The 17,175-nt window shown below is 44.1% G+C and overlaps 2 protein-coding genes across 2 annotated transcripts; one reads left to right on the forward strand and one right to left on the reverse strand.

The window, feature by feature from the left end:
* The first annotated feature begins 211 nt into the window (after positions 1-211).
* Positions 212-8,016, forward strand: LOC118323532 (probable ATP-dependent RNA helicase DDX17). Its single transcript, XM_035655520.1, has 13 exons — positions 212-617; positions 811-970; positions 1,104-1,200; positions 1,291-1,424; positions 1,538-1,603; positions 1,752-1,893; positions 2,059-2,219; positions 2,380-2,552; positions 2,821-2,931; positions 3,077-3,138; positions 3,229-3,288; positions 6,253-6,495; positions 6,653-8,016. The coding sequence occupies exons 1-13, from the start codon at positions 568-570 to the stop codon at positions 7,114-7,116; spliced, it is 1,923 nt and encodes a 640-aa protein (XP_035511413.1). The 5' UTR covers positions 212-567; the 3' UTR covers positions 7,117-8,016.
* A 127-nt stretch (positions 8,017-8,143) lies between these two features.
* On the reverse strand, positions 8,144-16,840 carry LOC118323531 (ADP-ribosylation factor-binding protein GGA1-like). The gene is made up of 17 exons (XM_035655519.1): positions 16,778-16,840; positions 15,527-15,611; positions 14,958-15,033; positions 14,462-14,560; positions 14,180-14,303; positions 13,901-14,001; positions 13,674-13,754; positions 12,869-13,006; positions 12,681-12,762; positions 11,852-11,965; positions 11,580-11,732; positions 11,379-11,452; positions 11,072-11,259; positions 10,657-10,886; positions 10,380-10,549; positions 10,122-10,232; positions 8,144-9,489 (listed from the first exon to the last, which is right to left on the reverse strand). The coding sequence occupies exons 1-17, from the start codon at positions 16,818-16,820 to the stop codon at positions 9,379-9,381; spliced, it is 1,980 nt and encodes a 659-aa protein (XP_035511412.1). The 5' UTR covers positions 16,821-16,840; the 3' UTR covers positions 8,144-9,378.
* Between the last annotated feature and the right edge of the window lie 335 nt (positions 16,841-17,175).

Here is a 17,175-nt window from a genome sequence, read left to right on the forward strand (position 1 = left end):
TTAAAGATTAGCTCTACCTCCACCAGCTACAAAACGATGCTGCTTATATGCAAATCTTTACATATGTATGATTATTTGACAATTGAATAACTAGACAGTTACTTGTAATGGAGTATTTTCACAATATTCACATACTGTCGCAGGAATGCGTTTCAGGCCATGAGGATGTCAATCATGTGGGGGGGCGGGGCTTCCCAAGCAGCCAGCCAATCACAGTAACTGAGCGCTAACAACAACACAGCAGAGCTACAACAAGAGCTTGCTGCGACTTATTATTGTGTCCGTTGGACTTCAGTTTAAATTCGTCTCACCAAAACCATGGCGTGGTGTCATATTTGACTTTTCAACAAGCTTATAGTAAGAAAGAGACAGTTTCTCCACCCAGTCGGCGTTACAAGCTAACATTAACGTTAGCATTTGGCTGAGACAGAGGGAGAGCGTCGGTGGCTCTGGAGCTAGGCCTGAGACGGTAACGACAAGTGAAAGGCAGGTAACCAGGCCCCGCGGAGCTAAAGGCTACATAAAGGAACTGCTTCACCCCCCAAAAGACGAGCCAGTGTGCCCAAAATGAGAGGTTCGTACGGAGACAGGGACCGAGACCGCGGCCGTGACAGAGGGTAAGCAGCGAAAAGTCAAAACAACCAGTTAGCATGCGAGCTAAGGCTAGCCCAAAGCGTCAGTATAGTTGTCATTGTAAACGGGCTTTCGTGCTAAAATTGTGCTTGACAGTGCTGACATATGGTGTTATTATTGCGGCCCAGACCGCTGTCGCATACCTAGCTACACGGTGTGTGTCTGCTCATGTCGCAGGAGCCCTCGTTTCGGGTCCAGCAGAGGCGGCCCACCGCCGGGGAGGAAGTTTGGGAACCCCGGGGAACGTTTACGAAAGAAGAGATGGGACCTGGACGAGCTTCCCAAATTTGAGAAGAACTTTTACAGTGAACATTCAGAAGTGCAGCGGATGAGCCAGGTACAGCTCAAATGTCACAGTGTGGTCGTGTGATGCCTATCTAACCATCCCCTTTGTTTGGGGTCATGAAAAGAGAGGCTCTGGTGTTTTCTGTGTTGGATTCACACACTGGCTTCATGTGTTGTGCTTTCAGTATGATGAAGAGGAGTATCGCAGGAAGAAAGAAATCACTGTTCGAGGCTCCGGCTGCCCAAAGCCCATCACCAACTTCCATCAGGCACAGTTTCCCCGTAAGCAACCCCGTGGATTACACATCGACTCCAACTAAGTCTGCTGTTAGAGAGTTAACTGGAATATTTGTTTTCTGCCTCTCCATCTAGAGTATGTAATGGATGTACTGATGCAGCAGAATTTCAAGGAGCCCACAGCCATTCAGGCTCAAGGTTTCCCTCTGGCCCTCAGCGGTAGAGACATGGTGGGCATTGCTCAGACTGGCTCTGGGAAGACGTTATCGGTGAGACGCGTACCTCCCTTTACCCCTGTATTTGCAAAGATAAATAAGTAACGAGCTGGTGAATCACACAGCGGCATAACTCACTGACCTCTCCCCCTTTCTTCTTTGTGAAGTATCTGCTGCCTGCCATTGTGCACATCAATCATCAGCCCTACCTGGAGCGTGGAGATGGACCCATTGTACGTGAAGAGAAAAGGAATACACTAATGTCTGAGTAGTCTGCTTTGAGATACGTGTACAGTAATGATATTAAAAGCCTTCTTAACACAATCTCAAAGTGTCCAATGCACTAATCAGTGGATTGTTATGGTGTTGTGTGCTCTGCAGTGCTTGGTTCTGGCCCCCACGAGAGAACTGGCGCAGCAGGTCCAGCAGGTGGCATACGACTACGGAAAGTCGTCCCGCATCAAAAGCACCTGTGTGTATGGGGGTTCTCCCAAGGGACCTCAAATCCGAGACCTGGAGAGAGGTGAGGGATTGACACTATTTTGGGTCACATTACGAACTAGTTATTTTTATTTTTAGCTAAACAATGGTTATCCATTGAAATCCACATTGAGTTAGTCTGTAATTGATGTTTTTTTGAGTGTAATCAGTTATATAAGACACTGAAACATAGGTTTGTTTGTCCTAGGTGTTGAGATCTGCATCGCCACTCCAGGTCGTCTGATTGACTTCCTTGAGGCTGGAAAGACCAACCTGAAACGCTGCACGTATTTAGTTCTGGATGAAGCTGACCGCATGCTGGACATGGGGTTTGAACCACAGATTCGCAAGATTGTGGACCAGATCAGGGTAAAGCTAATACACTTGTACACTTATATTATTTATCAGTTATTAGTTTAGTTATTGTTTGTCTTTTAGCAGCCGGAGAATTTCCTACTTTTATAGCATGTGCATATTGTTGTTGTTGTTACCTGTTTTTGTTTATTTGGTGTGCTCCTGTCTTTGCCAGCCCGACAGACAGACCCTGATGTGGAGTGCTACCTGGCCTAAAGAGGTTCGCCAGCTGGCGGAGGACTTTCTGAAAGACTATGTCCAAATCAATGTTGGAGCGCTGGAACTCAGCGCCAACCACAACATCCTTCAGATAGTCGATGTCTGTATGGAGAGCGAGAAGGACCACAAGTAAGAGGCTTGTTGCATCTGTTTTTCCCTGCTTTTGTTTATTACAGCTAGTTTGGTTTGTATTCTTCAGGGTCTTCTTCCTTTGTGATATTACTTTATTCTTGCTTCTTACTCCTTTCCTGTGTGTTGAATCTCTTGCCTGCCCCTTTCAAGCCTTAATTAAAGGATTGTTTCCTCTATTTTTTGAAGAGATACGTGAGCATTGTATACATGGAAAACCTGTAAATATTATGTATGTGTTGATTATTTTTTTGTTTGCTGTTCTCAGGTTGATCCAGCTGATGGAGGAGATTATGGCTGAGAAGGAGAACAAGACCATCATCTTCGTGGAGACCAAGAAACGATGTGACGATCTCACACGCAGGATGAGACGTGATGGGTGAGTACATGTAGCTGGTGTGAATAAAGACACTGTACACGCTCAAAAAAAGACTTTTGACCCAACACTGATTTGGATTGGGTTTGCATTTCCTTTCTGGAATTACGAATGGCTCATTATGACAGGTTGCTTGTCTGTCTTGTAGGTGGCCAGCGATGTGTATTCATGGTGACAAGAGCCAGCCAGAGAGAGACTGGGTGTTATCGGGTACGACAGACCGTTTTTCTTTTCTCCGATGCTGTCTCTTTGAGAATAATGTTTGGCTCCTTATCGCCCGTTCTTTGTCTCGTGCTGCAGAATTTCGTAGCGGCAAAGCTCCCATCCTCATCGCTACTGATGTGGCCTCGCGTGGTCTGGGTATGTCCTGGGTGCAACGCAAATCATTTCCTCAGTATAACCACACACACACAAACACACACACAATATTTAACTGTTTTTAAAATGTAGTATAATCGCAATGTAGTAATAACAACAACAATGGTCATTATATAATGATCAGACTCTTCACTGCATGTTTATTTACCGTAGATTTATGATTAAAAGTGAACCGCGCACACATAGAGATTTGCTTTCTGTCAAAGAGCATATGATGCTTCTCAGATGTGTATCTAAGAAGTGTATCATATTGGAAGCAGGGTTTCCTGTGAGGATTTAAGCCACTTTGCTCTATTGAATAAGATGTTAATAAAGTGTGAAGATGTAAGGGGCGAGGCTAGTGAAGCAGCCCCTTACAGGATGGCAATCAACCTTTTAACCTAATTCTATGTTCATTTGTTTTCTTTTCATTTTGTTTTTGTTTGTTGTTTCCAAGTCTCTCCTCGGGCAACTAGAAGCACACAGGCCCTCGGGAGCCTGCAGCCGGACCTAGGCATGACAAATCGAAAGCTGACTTGGGGAGAGAGACGGCCTGATTAATCAGTCCCACACAGCCATCTCCACTGAATCCCTAGAACAGAGCCCACAAACAAAACTCTCCCCCCTTCCAGGACACTGGCTGCCTGGGCAACAGAGGGGGGGAGGGGGCGAGCGCGGGGTGCTGCTGGGCTTCCAAATTTGATCGTAGGGTCGGGGGCAGCTGTCAGGCGAGAGGGCGAAGAGGGGGGTATGGAGGAGGGTGGGCTCCCCTCGGCCATGCCATCATCACAGTGACGCACCACACCATTTGTTCCTGATTAAATTGACTCAGAGACTTTTTAACAAAGTTTTCTCGATCCGTGTATTAATCTGATGGGATATGGATTAAGAAAACGTTCCTGCACAGTCCCTGTGGAGATACATTTCCATTCCCAGTAACAAACTTCGTACGGCAAAATTTGAACCCAAATTGGTCCTGCAGATAATACACGCTGATAGATGATACATACCACTGAGATACAGTGGTGCGTTACAAGAAGACAGAGAAAGAGACAACTGCCGGGAAGTGAGGGTGGAAAGCAGCCAAAGCCGGGCATGGACGGCTATGCTGGAGGCTCCCCTCTGAACTGCCCCCTGATGCCAGCCCCTGACACCCCCCACCACTGGCTGTGCCGGCCGGCCTCTCCCTCTGCGGACGTCATGTCTGGTCCTGGCTGGCAGGAGTCCTGGCCTGGAGGAGCCACCTCTCTATAATCGATTTCCCTCCCTGTCTGTCCTTTCTTTCATTCAATTTCTCTGCCTCCCTCCCTCACACGTCTCTCTTTTTCCACCACTTCTCAAATGTCTGCTTCTTTCTCTCATTCCTCTCTTTTCTATACCTCCTGTCCACCACCCCACCCGCCTTCCTTTAACCTCCCATCTTTTCTTCAAACCATTTCTGACCTCTGTCCTTTTTGTCCCTTTGCCCCCTGTCCCCAAATCTACTGTGTCCTGCTTTCAACTCCTGTTTTGTTTTTAACACTTCAGCCATTTTTTTCTTTGTACACATTATACCTGACCACCAGTTCAGTCTGTTAATAACTCACCAGCTCTTGATGAAGTGCTAAATGTCTCCATAAGGACTAGCACAGACTGCCAGAGCCCACTCTCAGACCCCTCGTACAGAAAACATCCACATATCTTCTCCTTAGTGTCTGTTTCTTGTTACTAAACTTGAAAAGCTGGGCTCGTTGACATCACTGCCGTTGGAAGTGACCCTGGGGGGCATTTGGAACAAGCCACACCAATCAAAGCCCCGCTCTACATCATGATAAGAACTTACTTGTCACGGCCACCCACTAATGTAAGAAATAGCAGAGTAGGTTCTCACAAGGACTTAAGATCCTTGAAGTTTCCATGAAAGAATCCAGTAAAGGCCTCTCCTCGCCACCCAGTGCTAGATAAACCCAGCAGTAACATCTCCAGGAAGAAAAAAAAAAAAAAAAAAGGCTGGATGTCAGAAAGAGGCAAAAAATAGGACTAGAGTAGGGCCGCATCCCAGCAGTCCATCTGGAGCTCTGGCCCAGACAGTTTCCAGCTTTGGGAGTGTTGTGGAGGAGTGGCGAGGTGGGAGAAGGGACTGCTTTTTGTCCTGTCCGCTCTCCTCCTACCCCTGCAGACCTCCCAGGACTGGTGATGGGTAGGGGGACAGAGAGGTTACTTTGTAAGCCATCACTAAATCTCTGAGACAGGGTAAGTACTGTACCTCAACCTGCCCCCCCACCTCCCCTTTTCCCATTTTCTCTTCCACCAGCCTTCATCATTTTGCTTCCAAAACAAGACCTGTTTTTCCTCTAATCAGCAGTGTTTTCTGAGCCCTTTGTCAACTGTAATGAGAAACAGACCTCTGATTTGTTTTGAACAGATTCTCTTTACCCTAAAAGAAACTGATCTCATTTATGAATCCGCAACTCCTGTAGAGCGCTAAATCTGTCTGACACACAAGGATCATCTGCTAGGTTTCATTTTAGGGTCATTTGCCTCATAGAATTTGTTTTTCTCTTTAAAAATTTTACTTAATATTGTCCAAATTATTCAGCAAACCACTAACCTTTTTTCATCACTTAATTCAGTTCTGTAGCTTTGGCAGAACTTAATTGCATGTGTGCAAGTACTTTATTACCATACTAGACTATTGAGCCCTGTTTTGTAATTGGCATGGTAAGTAAATTCATTTTCTAATGGTGTACACATAGTTACACATTGAACAGGTAAGTGTTGCTTTCAGAGGATGATGGGTGTCTTGCAGGTATTGTCTGTCTAAATGTTCCCACTTCCAGAAGCACAAAACTTAAAATTCATGAATGGAGTAGATTGATTGATTTCCCAACAGTGTTAGTTTTGGTCTGACTTGTGTTTTTGTCTTTTCCATCCCCGTAACCGATCCCATCACCCCTTCTCGACCCCGCTACCGCCTCAAATATGAAGATGTGGAGGATGTCAAGTTCGTCATCAATTACGACTATCCCAACTCATCGGAGGACTACATCCACCGTATCGGCCGTACTGCCCGCAGCACCAACAAAGGCACTGCCTACACCTTCTTCACTCCGGGGAACATCCGCCAGGCCCGCGAGCTGATCCGGGTCCTGGAGGAGGCCCGGCAGGCCATCAATCCCAAGCTACTGCAGCTTGTTGATAATGGACGTGGAGGAGGAGGAGGCGGAGGAGGTGACTATTTGACTGCATTGTGAAAGATGGGATAAATCGCTAACACCTGACCGTGTTTGAGAGGTGTTAGTGCTTTATCCCATTACCAAACAGTTGTTAGTCTGATGAGCCAACACAGTCCGATGGCAATTCCTCCTCCTCTGTCCTTTATTTCCAGGTGGCCGTCCCCGTTTCCGCGGGAACTCCAGTTCTAACAATCCCAACCTGATGTACCAGGACGAGTGTGACAGGCGAATGCGTTCCGTGGGCGGGGGCAGCGGCACCAAGGACAGCCGCAGCAGCAGCAGCAGCTATGGTCGCGACAGCAGAGACAGCCGCGGAGGAAGCAGCCGGGACGGCGACCGCTCCACCTCATCTTCCTCCTCTTACAGAGACCGCAGCAGCAGGGACGGAGGACGCAGCTACGGCTCCAGCTCCAACTCATACGACCAGTACCAGAATAACAACGGCAGCAGCTCCAGGGCCAGCTCCGGGTCGGGGGGTGGCGGAGTGGGGCAGACCGCGCCCGCTTCATCGGCCCCCCAGCCCCTGATGGCTCAGCAGTTCAACCCTCCCCAGCCCATGATAGGCCTGATGGGGCACTCGCCATTCCAGTTTGCTTCTCCTTCAGGCAGAAAGTAATGTGATGTAGTTATCAGTCACACACAGCACAACACATACTGTACACCGTCTGAAAATCAGTGAGAAATCTTGGTTCTGCAAGGGTTAAGTCCTTTGGTAGTGGTAACATCAACATGCCAGTTACCAGGTTGTTCTGGCTGCAACACATCAGTGCACTGTGCTTTTAAAATGTCTTCTTTCTTTAAGATCAAGACATCAAAATATTTAGCCTGGTTCCCAGTTTGGTTAGTAAGTGGGCAACCCTTTTTGTCTGACTTTTTCTTTAAGTCAAATGAATCAGCATTTATTATTTAGTTTGACAGAAACTTGTCTGTCATTTGACCAAGTTTGTCACCATTGTCTTGGGGGAAAAAAAAATCTTTTTGTACAAATGTGCTGGTTTTGTATTGTGATCCTCTGAGCTGCTACAGAGGATTTATAGAGTATCTGCTTTTCCCTTTAGGTGTGTTAAAGGTAGGTGCTGACATTAATTCTTGTGTAAATATATATAAGTGTGTTTCTGTTTTAGGTTCAATATCTTTATTTTTGTGTTTGAAAGCCAAAAGTTACATTTAATTTTACTTAAACTGTTGGCTGTGTATCTTGAGCAAAATTATGGTTAGAAAGTTTTTCTATAAAAGATATTTTCTTCTTCTTTAACATTTTCTTTAAAATGTATCTTAATTTCATTATAGATATTAGTTTAGGCCTTATAGACCCAACTCTGCAAGGGCTTTGTGTTGCTATGGCGGCAGTTAAAGTCACATGCATGTAAATGAACTTTTCTTTCACGTTCGTGTTTACTGACAAATCTGTGACCGACCATAGATTGCCGTATTCAGTTAATCAGCAGTGATGATTGAGAATTTCCTTGCAAATAAGTCTCTTTTTACAGTTTGTTTAATAAAGCTCTTCAATGTATCACTGTGGACTGTTTAAATCATTACCACTAATACTGTGGAGGTGGATAGCAGCTTTAGGTATTGTGTTTTCATGTGGTTGGAGTAGAAAATCAGTTATCTGCAACACAAAACAACGTGCCTTCAGGTCACCAAGAAAAAAAAAACCTTTATTACCCATTAGAATATTTTACCAGTGTTATGCTCTTGCACATTGCACAAGTCAAATGTACATAACTGCCATCATTGGTATTTACAAAGCAGTCGTATTGGAGATTAGTGCAGTGGAATGTGATTGAGAGCCTGTGGGGGGGAGGGGGTGTTCAGCATGGCCGACATGCATTGCAGACTGTAGAAACGAGTTGAACGTGTTTGAGACAGACACTGCTCAGAGCACCTGGGTGCATCTCCGTTTGCATGTGCTCAAGTTTCTAATGTTCAGTTCTACCCAATAAACGCGGAAATGTTAACTTAAAACACAAGCTAAACACAAGATTATTCCAAATGGAACTTAAAGCCTACTGAAAATGCTTTGAATATATTAAGAGTTGGAGGTTATGATCTGTATCTCAAACTCAGACCTAATATGACTGACGTAACAGATGACAAAAACAAATCCATCCACTGAAATTTAAATGTTATAACTGCAAAATAGGCACATATGGCAGATACAGAACTCTGATGTTACAGTAAATTTTGTTCTTTACACAAGATGGGAGAAAGACAGGAACATAGTACTATAAAAAAAATTATTCTGTGCAAATTAAAAAGTGGACTGCGAAAGAAATGACATTCACTCATCACAAACTAGACACCACATGAAGTTGATTAAGGATAGCTTTGTTTGCAAACTAAGATGAGCTGCGTCTATGTAATGCCTGTCCTTTCTCTACTGGTGTGCTAGATTTTGCAAGCATTGTGTCTCATGTTGGCAGAGCATGCAGAGGAGGAGGTAAACCGATAATGGATTTAAACTGACTGTGCCTTAGGTGAGGAAAAAAAAGGAGGAAAGAGTCAAGCACAGCAAATAAGAAAAATATGCACACATTTGATTTAGTTTTCTTCCTTCGTAGCACTGTCTGTTAAAAACAAGATGACAAGACTGCAACAGCTTCGGGAAGCAGCTGCAGGTTTGTTTTAAAGCAGCCACATACAGCAGACTAGACCTAAACACACATGACTCATTTAAAGCCAAGCATACACACGTTACACTGACTGAGCATGAGCATAATCTATGGAAAACAATCAATACCAATCAAAGAAAGTACAGTGTGATTACAAAAGGAAAACGGGCGTATGCAGAGCGCTGAGTTGGAGAGTTGATTTCGGAAGGAAGCCGAGTCTGAGAGCAGAGAGTCTGTCAGGTTGCAGTTGTGTTTCAATGCTATAGGTTCCCCCACGTGTCCGGAGGAGGAAACTGTTCTATACCGCCGCTCTCACTGTGCTCCTCCTCGCCCATGGTGAAGGTTAATGTGTACTGCAGCTGTACCTTCTCCTGAAGCACAAACACAGGGTGGGATATATATATATAGTTAACATCCAGAATGTCTTAGCTGAAGTCAGAAAGACTACTCAGTGAGATTGTTTTGTAATTCTAAGTAGTATGTAATTTGATTACTTCTGCTTAGTTTTGTCATTTGGGGTCAAATCTAGCTGTAGCTTGAAATACTGTCACAGCCTGCAAAGAAGACAGCGAAGTGACGGTCAGCTAAGTTTGGAGAGTGCTACATTTTTCTTTTCTTTCCATTTCTTGCTGTGGATGTCAGCCAAGTGTCGTTTAATACAGCACTGCTATTAAAGCACTTACGTGTTTAAAGAACATTAAAACAGACACTTGACAAAACCAAAGTGAGACTGTCCTGCTAGAGCCGTTTAAGTCAAGTGGAGGTTCAGAGACAAAAGGTCACTTAATGGTTTCTTCTTTCAGAAGCATTTCTTGCTGTGTTTGTTGAAATTCACGTTACATCCTGACAAATCAATAAATCAAATGCTCTGGGGGAAAAAAAGAAGAAAATCGAGCAGCTGTAGCAGTCATAGACCAATCATATAATTCAGACTAAATCCAAATCTAGCCATCTCCGGTTGGTTTCTCCAGTGTTACCTGCCCCTGTCTAGATCTTGGCTTACCTTTTTTGGGTTTGCCAGCAGAAGGATCTGTGTGACAGCAGCAGGAGGAAGGATGGGGTTGAAAGCTGGGAGCTCGGTTCCTGATGGGGGCTGCAGCTTCACTGCCATAGACTACAGTTGGTAAACAAACAACAGAGACAGTAAATTGGCTGCAGTGGTTTTGTAACAATGTCTTTAAAAGAGGAACCTTGCTGGGATGTACAGCCCTATTCGTGCTCTAACGGAGGAACTCAGGCCTTGAACTTTCTCACTGCTGACCTTTGGAGCCGTGGTCTGGAAGTTGATGTTGGTGACGGGGGCAGGAGCCGACGACAGCATGGAAATGATCACCACCAGCACATCAGGACGAGCCGGAGGCGAGTCGCGGGCAAAGTGAAAGAGAACCCGCAGGCTGTGTCCGTCAAACACAGTCACCGGTAACAGACTACCTGGAAAGGGAAAGGACAGAATGATGGAGGGAGAGGAGGAGAGCATGGCATAAATCTGTACTCCCAGGAGGGCCGAAGCATAAAGCCATCAAGTTACAACAACTTACTGGGCTTAATGGATTCTAGCGGTACAAAAACATCTGTCAGGGTGACTTCTGCAGGAGGAGTCTCAGTGTGAGTCGGGGACATGTCCAGCAACGTCGCTCCAGGGCTCGGCTGACAGTTGGGGAGAGGTGCAGGAGGTTCGGCGGAGAAGGCTGGGATGGGGTTCGGGGCAACGTTGGACCCAGACTTGCTCTGGAGATCTCTAAGAGTCGGTTTGGACTGTTGTCTGTCCCTAAAAGCAGAACATATAACAATTCATCTCGGTGCCCTTTTCACAGGATGCTCGATTCTTCCTTTACAGCGCAGATTGACACAAGCAGACAAAGTATGATCTATCTATATAATGGGCTACCTTGAGGCCGTTCCCCACAGTTTTAATGGTCATGTGACAGAGTTAGAACAGTGTTTGTTAAATACCATTTGACCTGCAGGCCCTCTGGAGGCAGGGACTGCTGCAGCAGCGTCTTTCCCAGCAGGTCCAGCTCGTCCAGAGCAGAGTTCCCAGGGGTGGAGCCAGACGAAAGGGGCTGAGAGTGGGAGGGTGGGTCTGGACTCAGGAGGCGGCTGGGTGCTGCTGGGATGTCTGCGTCTATGCTGTCAGAGGACTGGAGGTAGACAGTGAGAGTGTGTGAGAAAAGTAGTGGTACAAGCGTATTGGTACTAAGAACACTAATGGCTGAGTGTCTCAGTGACACTTGACCATAACAGTTCTAATAATGCTCACCTGGAAGGAGTCCCAGGCTGTGGAGTCCTCAGGCTGCGAGGGAGGGTTGGAGGTGTGTGTTCCTTCACTTAAACCTGAGACACACACACACACACACAGAGTGGCTGTTATATTCAGGAATAAAGTGAGTGTCTATATCTCAACAACAATCAGTATCCTGCATAAAACTTGTGGGGTGTGAGGGGTCGGACATGCTGTTACCAAGTGACATGAGCTCGTCGTCAAGGAGACTGATTCCCATCTCTTGCGAGGGGGCGTTGAGGCTGTCTGTCGGAGTGGGAAACTCTGGGAAGGACGGAGGCGACTGTGGTGATGTGTCCAATCCTGACAGGTCTAGCAGTGCCGTCCCTCCTCCTGTGGGAAATGGATTCAAGCTACTTCAATTCAAACTGCCTCCGACAGAAACTAAAAGCTAGACCTGAAGTATTCTATTAAACACTGTTTGTGAATGTCGGCATGAAAGCTTCACCCACCTGTTTGTTTCTGTGTGTTCAATGTGTTGTTGCCGTTTACAATCTCCCCCTTCACCTGCTGTTTGTACAGGTTGATGACGTGAGTCAGGCTGTCGTTGGCCTGCAGGATCTCCGCTGTGGAAAGACATAAAGAAATGCTCCTTGTTGTTTCCACTGTGCTGATATCCGTCAGAACTGATGTGGACTAGAGCTTAGAAAGACCGTTTGTAAACAAAAAAAAATGTGTCAGGAAGCATCTTTCCAGCTGAAGTGAAGGGACAACAAGTATTTGAGGTTTGGTGTGAGAACCAGTTTAGGGTTTAGTTAGAAAGGGATACTAGAGACTGAGGCCTGTGGGCTTGAGGGGAGAAGTAAAAGTAAACCCTCCCCAATTATGAAGTCTAGTGTAGGAACTGCTCCAGAAACGCAAAACAATTTCCTCATACAGATGAAAATGCAGCACTGAATGGCTGTATACTGAAGATTTCTGCCAAACAAAGACATTAAAGACATTCATTTGTACGTGATGAGCAGTATGCTGTGTGATTTAACACGGATTGGCATCAGCTTTCAATTAACTCCTAGGTTCTCTATATTTATACTTTGGGTGTGTCTCTGGTGCTCTCTTTCAAGCGCAACACTGAAAGCCAGAGTTCAGTGTCCTGTTGGAGGCCTCCACGACAGAAAAAGGAAAAACACCTGAATGGTTAAATGATGCAACAAATTAACTTTGTGGGATTGTCTTTTTTGTCCGGATGAGGGCTACTAGAGCTAAAAACAAAGGAGGGATCATTCCTTCTTTATTGATTTCCGTGATATTTAATGCCAGATAAATAAAAATAGCACTCACCCAGAGCCTCGTCGTTGTCCTCTGTATCACTTGCCAGTCTGAACAGTGTCGGTCTCATTTTCTCACAGCGCTGGTACAGGTCCTGACCACACAAAACACACTATATTAAATACTTGAACTCAAGTTTCTGTCTGGTTTACCACTACGTTATAATAACTCTGAACTCTTTGAAGTGACTTTCAGTTCACCTGTATGAGTTCAGCGTTGCTCTGATTGCTGGCGGTGCTGTCATAGTCCTGCAGAAGCTGAGTGAGCAGACTGACGCTTTCCTTCACCTCCTGAATGGCGTTCACTCGTTTTGACACCTTCTCTGCTCGCTTCTGATCCTAGAACAACAACAAAAAAGACAAATTCACAAACAGCACACATAACACGGTGTGAACACAAACGCATGCACAGGTATGAAATGATCATACATGAAACAATCTGCAGAAATACAAAAACGCACCAACCAAAAACCTCTATTTTGTATTTGAAGAATCGTTTATTCCTGGCTCTCTTCCTCCGACCATACTACTACTACTACTACTACTACTACTAATAATAATAATAATACTGTAATAGAGATGGTGCTCTTTTGGAGCACGAACTTAGAGTGAATTGTGTTTATCCAGCTGTATGTGGGATTTATTTCATTTTGTATAACTTCAAATAAATACATTTTTAAAAAAAACAAGAGTAACACAAAAACATGCGTATATACAGCAAGGTCAGGAAGAGGCCATTAGAAAAGTCTGAGGATCAAAGAAAAGAGCAGCTCCTATTACCTGTGAAATCAGGACAAATTTACTCTGCCAGTGACACACAACACCCCCCAGGGCAAACAACCCATTTCCTCATTCAGTTAATGTTCCTGTCATGGGTGCAGCACTCTGGCATTTAATTCCCTTTTCTTTACTAAATCTACAGCCCTGAAAAGTGGTGGTGCAGTTCATGTATAACAGAAAGGTGCAATTTATAAAAGGAGGAGGAAGGAGAAGGAAAGCGGTTTACCTCTTGGACCATTTCCTTGATGAGTTTGTTGGCGGCTTTGAGGTCCTCGGGGTGCGAGCTATTCAACAGGCGAGACAACATCTGACAAAGCAGACAGACAGTCAGTTTACATGTGTGAAAATGAACAGGGTGAATAAGTAATTCCTAAAGGGAGACGAGGACAATCATGAGCATGCACAGAAATGAACAACGGTGATTATTTTCTTTTAAAACAGACAATTCCTTACTTTTGACTTCTCCTCATCCTCAAAAATAGCATTCTTGGGTCTGGGTGGAGGAAGGTTCAGTAGTTTGTCAGGGGGCAGCTCTGGGTCTTGTTTAATAATACCTTATTTACAAACACAGAACATGAGTTACTATATTACTCATCACTGCAGTTATTACCTGCTTTAGCGCTCATTACTTATAATCTTAAAAACTGACTTGGGCTGCACCCTTCAGTGCCTTCTAACTACTTTGGTTTTAAGTTATAATTTCCATTCAGCTGATAGCAGACAGCCTCTCACCTTGTTTCTTCAGCATCTGATAGGCGTCTGAGATCTTGGCCTCATCAGGTAACCCCAAAGTCCAGCTATAGATCAACTCCAAAACCTTCTTTTTTACTGGCTCTGGTGACCGTGAGCCCAGGTACTGAAATCAAGCACAAAAACCATGTTATAATATAACCATGTTTTTTTTAAAACACAGCTTTTGTGTGCATATAACAGTTATATACACAGAAAATCTGTGTTTAAAAAATGTAAAAATTAAAAAGTATATGAAACATAGATGCCCTCTGAGAGTCTTACCTTTGGAGAAACTACTTTGATGAGTTCATTGAGGAAACGGAACTTGCCCACCTCACTGTGAAACCTTTTCCCACAGTTCTTCATACACGTCTCCAGAACCTAGAAGAGAAAAAGAATTCAAGAAATAAAACACATCTGAAAACAGCAACACCATGCTTTAAAAAGATATTTAATACAAATGTAGACAAACTTTCAAGTTGATTTTAGGTTAGTTAGGACAGTTTATATCTGTTACATTACTGAATATTCCTGAGAATACACTCAACAGCATCTACGAAATAATTCTGATTTAAGGTTGGATGCATATGGGTTTTTTGAAGCCCAAAAACAAGAAAATCCTAAAGCAGTAAACCATCTATAAATCAGAAAATGTATACATGTTAACAAATGTATATATCCCCTACAATTAGAAAAGTAGAAAATACTGTTGAGACACAGAAATAATTCACTAAAAACCGGGTTAAACAGGACTGAGGCAGCTAACAGCAGAACGCACCAGCAGGGCCTGCATGGCCTCCCACTCCTGTGGAGACTGGATCTTGTGGGCCAGGAGCCTGGTGGCCAGCTGAGGTCTGAAACACAAGTCACAAACAAAACTGAATGTCTACAGCACTGCACGCAGCAGCAAATGAGCAAATGCAAGTGTGGTTAAGTACTGGTGAGCAAGATATCAAGATTTATTATTACATGTTTCTACCGTAATCATATTGTGGGGTTATTAAAGTATTTTGTTGGGTTAATGTTAAATGAACACTGACGTCACCTTAATCCCATAATGATTTCTAAAATAAATGAGAATTGTTATAAAATTTGAGAAAACTGTCAAAATGTTTAATGACATGTAAGAGCTTTACAGGCCACGTGTACAGGAGTGTGTTCAGCACTCCAGTCAGTCTCCAGTTGTAAAATGTAGGTAGTGAATTTAATACATGAGGTAATTTAAATCCAAACGTGATTTCATTGATTTCAAAGTGAGCAAGGAAAACTGCCCTTATTTGGGAGAAAAGATAACCACAGCGAGGGCCACATCAACCAGACCATAATTAAGATAGGATGTCCTCTTACCCCTCCAAATCATCGTTGAGCTGGTCACAGAAGGCATGGATGCTGCTCCAGTCTGTGTCTCTGTTGAGTGGGTTTGTGGCTCTGTCTGAAATGTTAGCAACAGAGGTGACAGATGTTATTTCAATTTCACTGCATTATATCATTCCTGCTGATCTGACATTACAATATGTAGGTCTGAAGTTTTGATTACAGTAATACTGTGCAATAGGATAGCACAGGTTACTGATTACGTAACATCACTATAACCTTATTTATCTTCATTAATTGATTTAATAGACAGATTTATTATCCTTTTCAGTTAATGTGTTGCTACAATCTGTACATAGCCTCAAATGCATACATACAGAAGATAATTATAAAAGATACATTAAAAAACAGCACATTTATACATGTATGCCATTTCCACACATGTCCAGTTAGTGTTTCTACCTATCTACAACTAATGAAGGTAGAAAAATGATAGAAACACCTCTGCTCTGACTACAACGCAACTACATGGACCACAAGCTGCAGCCTCCATAATGACCCTAAAGTTTAATGAACACATTAATCCGTTTCAGCACAAACGTTATAACCGTATTGAACAAGTTTTACATCACTAGTCTTTTCTCTGTTTGAATTATTTTAGCTACGAGTTGCTCATACACTGGCAACTGTATGTTGTTTCAGTTTGCTTTTATAATACAATTAAGTGAAAGCACTACTATTCATAACCAAAATATCTTCCCACTACAGAGACGGTGAGTGGAATATGTCTGCGTTTTCCTCACACAAAACTGTAACTAAGCACCAGGAAAGCCTGAAGTGACTCCATGATTAAAATTCATGAAGTCAGTGGCACATAATACTATACTGCCACACACACACAGGTGCTAACAGAGCTCCTCTCGGTAGTCGCACTGTGTCACTGTCTCGTCTAGAAGTTTCTAACGAGACACAGTTATAGTGTAACCTCTGTGAGTAAAAACAGGGGGGCCGTGTTCCTAACGTGTCCTAGTTGAGCTACGGTGTCGTGAAGCTAACGCTAACGCCAGGCTGTGTTGTGTGTGTTGACAGCTGGCGACCAGAGCAGCTCCGGAGCTAGCTCGGGTTAGCATCCTGGATGTGACGGCAGCTCGAGACCCCTCTGCCGGGGACACGCGCTGCTGTGGCGAGCTGTCATCTCATCCACACCGACTCCCGGTTCATAACCGGAGAGTGTCCGGGGCTCCACAGCACACCGGCCCGGTAGAATAAGTTTAAAATACTCACTGATACGAGACTCCAAACTCTCCGCGTCGGGCGGCGCAGCCATCACTGCGAGATTTATGAGGCGCGTCGATCTCGCGAGAGACACGTAGACGCAGAGCTCGAGCGCATAGAAAGACTAAATAATAATAATAAATCATCTTATAGACAGTACGAACACTGGCTTATTGTACGGGTTAACATGCATATGTTCATTAAAATGATTAAATCACTTACTGGTGAACAATACAGGATAATAATATACACATTTAGTTTTTATAGTAACGTCTAAAACACAGTTGCTAATGTCGGACTTTGTTATTTGGTTGAGTTTATTATGTCAACGCTAATGTCAATGAAAACATCACCAAATATTTTAGCATTTTAGCCACAACTGACATTATAATGTGAACTCTGAATGG

Source organism: Morone saxatilis, unplaced genomic scaffold, assembly GCF_004916995.1.
Source record: "Morone saxatilis isolate NCDOM2014 unplaced genomic scaffold, NCSU_SB_2.0 Contig14, whole genome shotgun sequence".
NCBI lineage: Eukaryota > Metazoa > Chordata > Actinopteri > Moronidae > Morone > Morone saxatilis.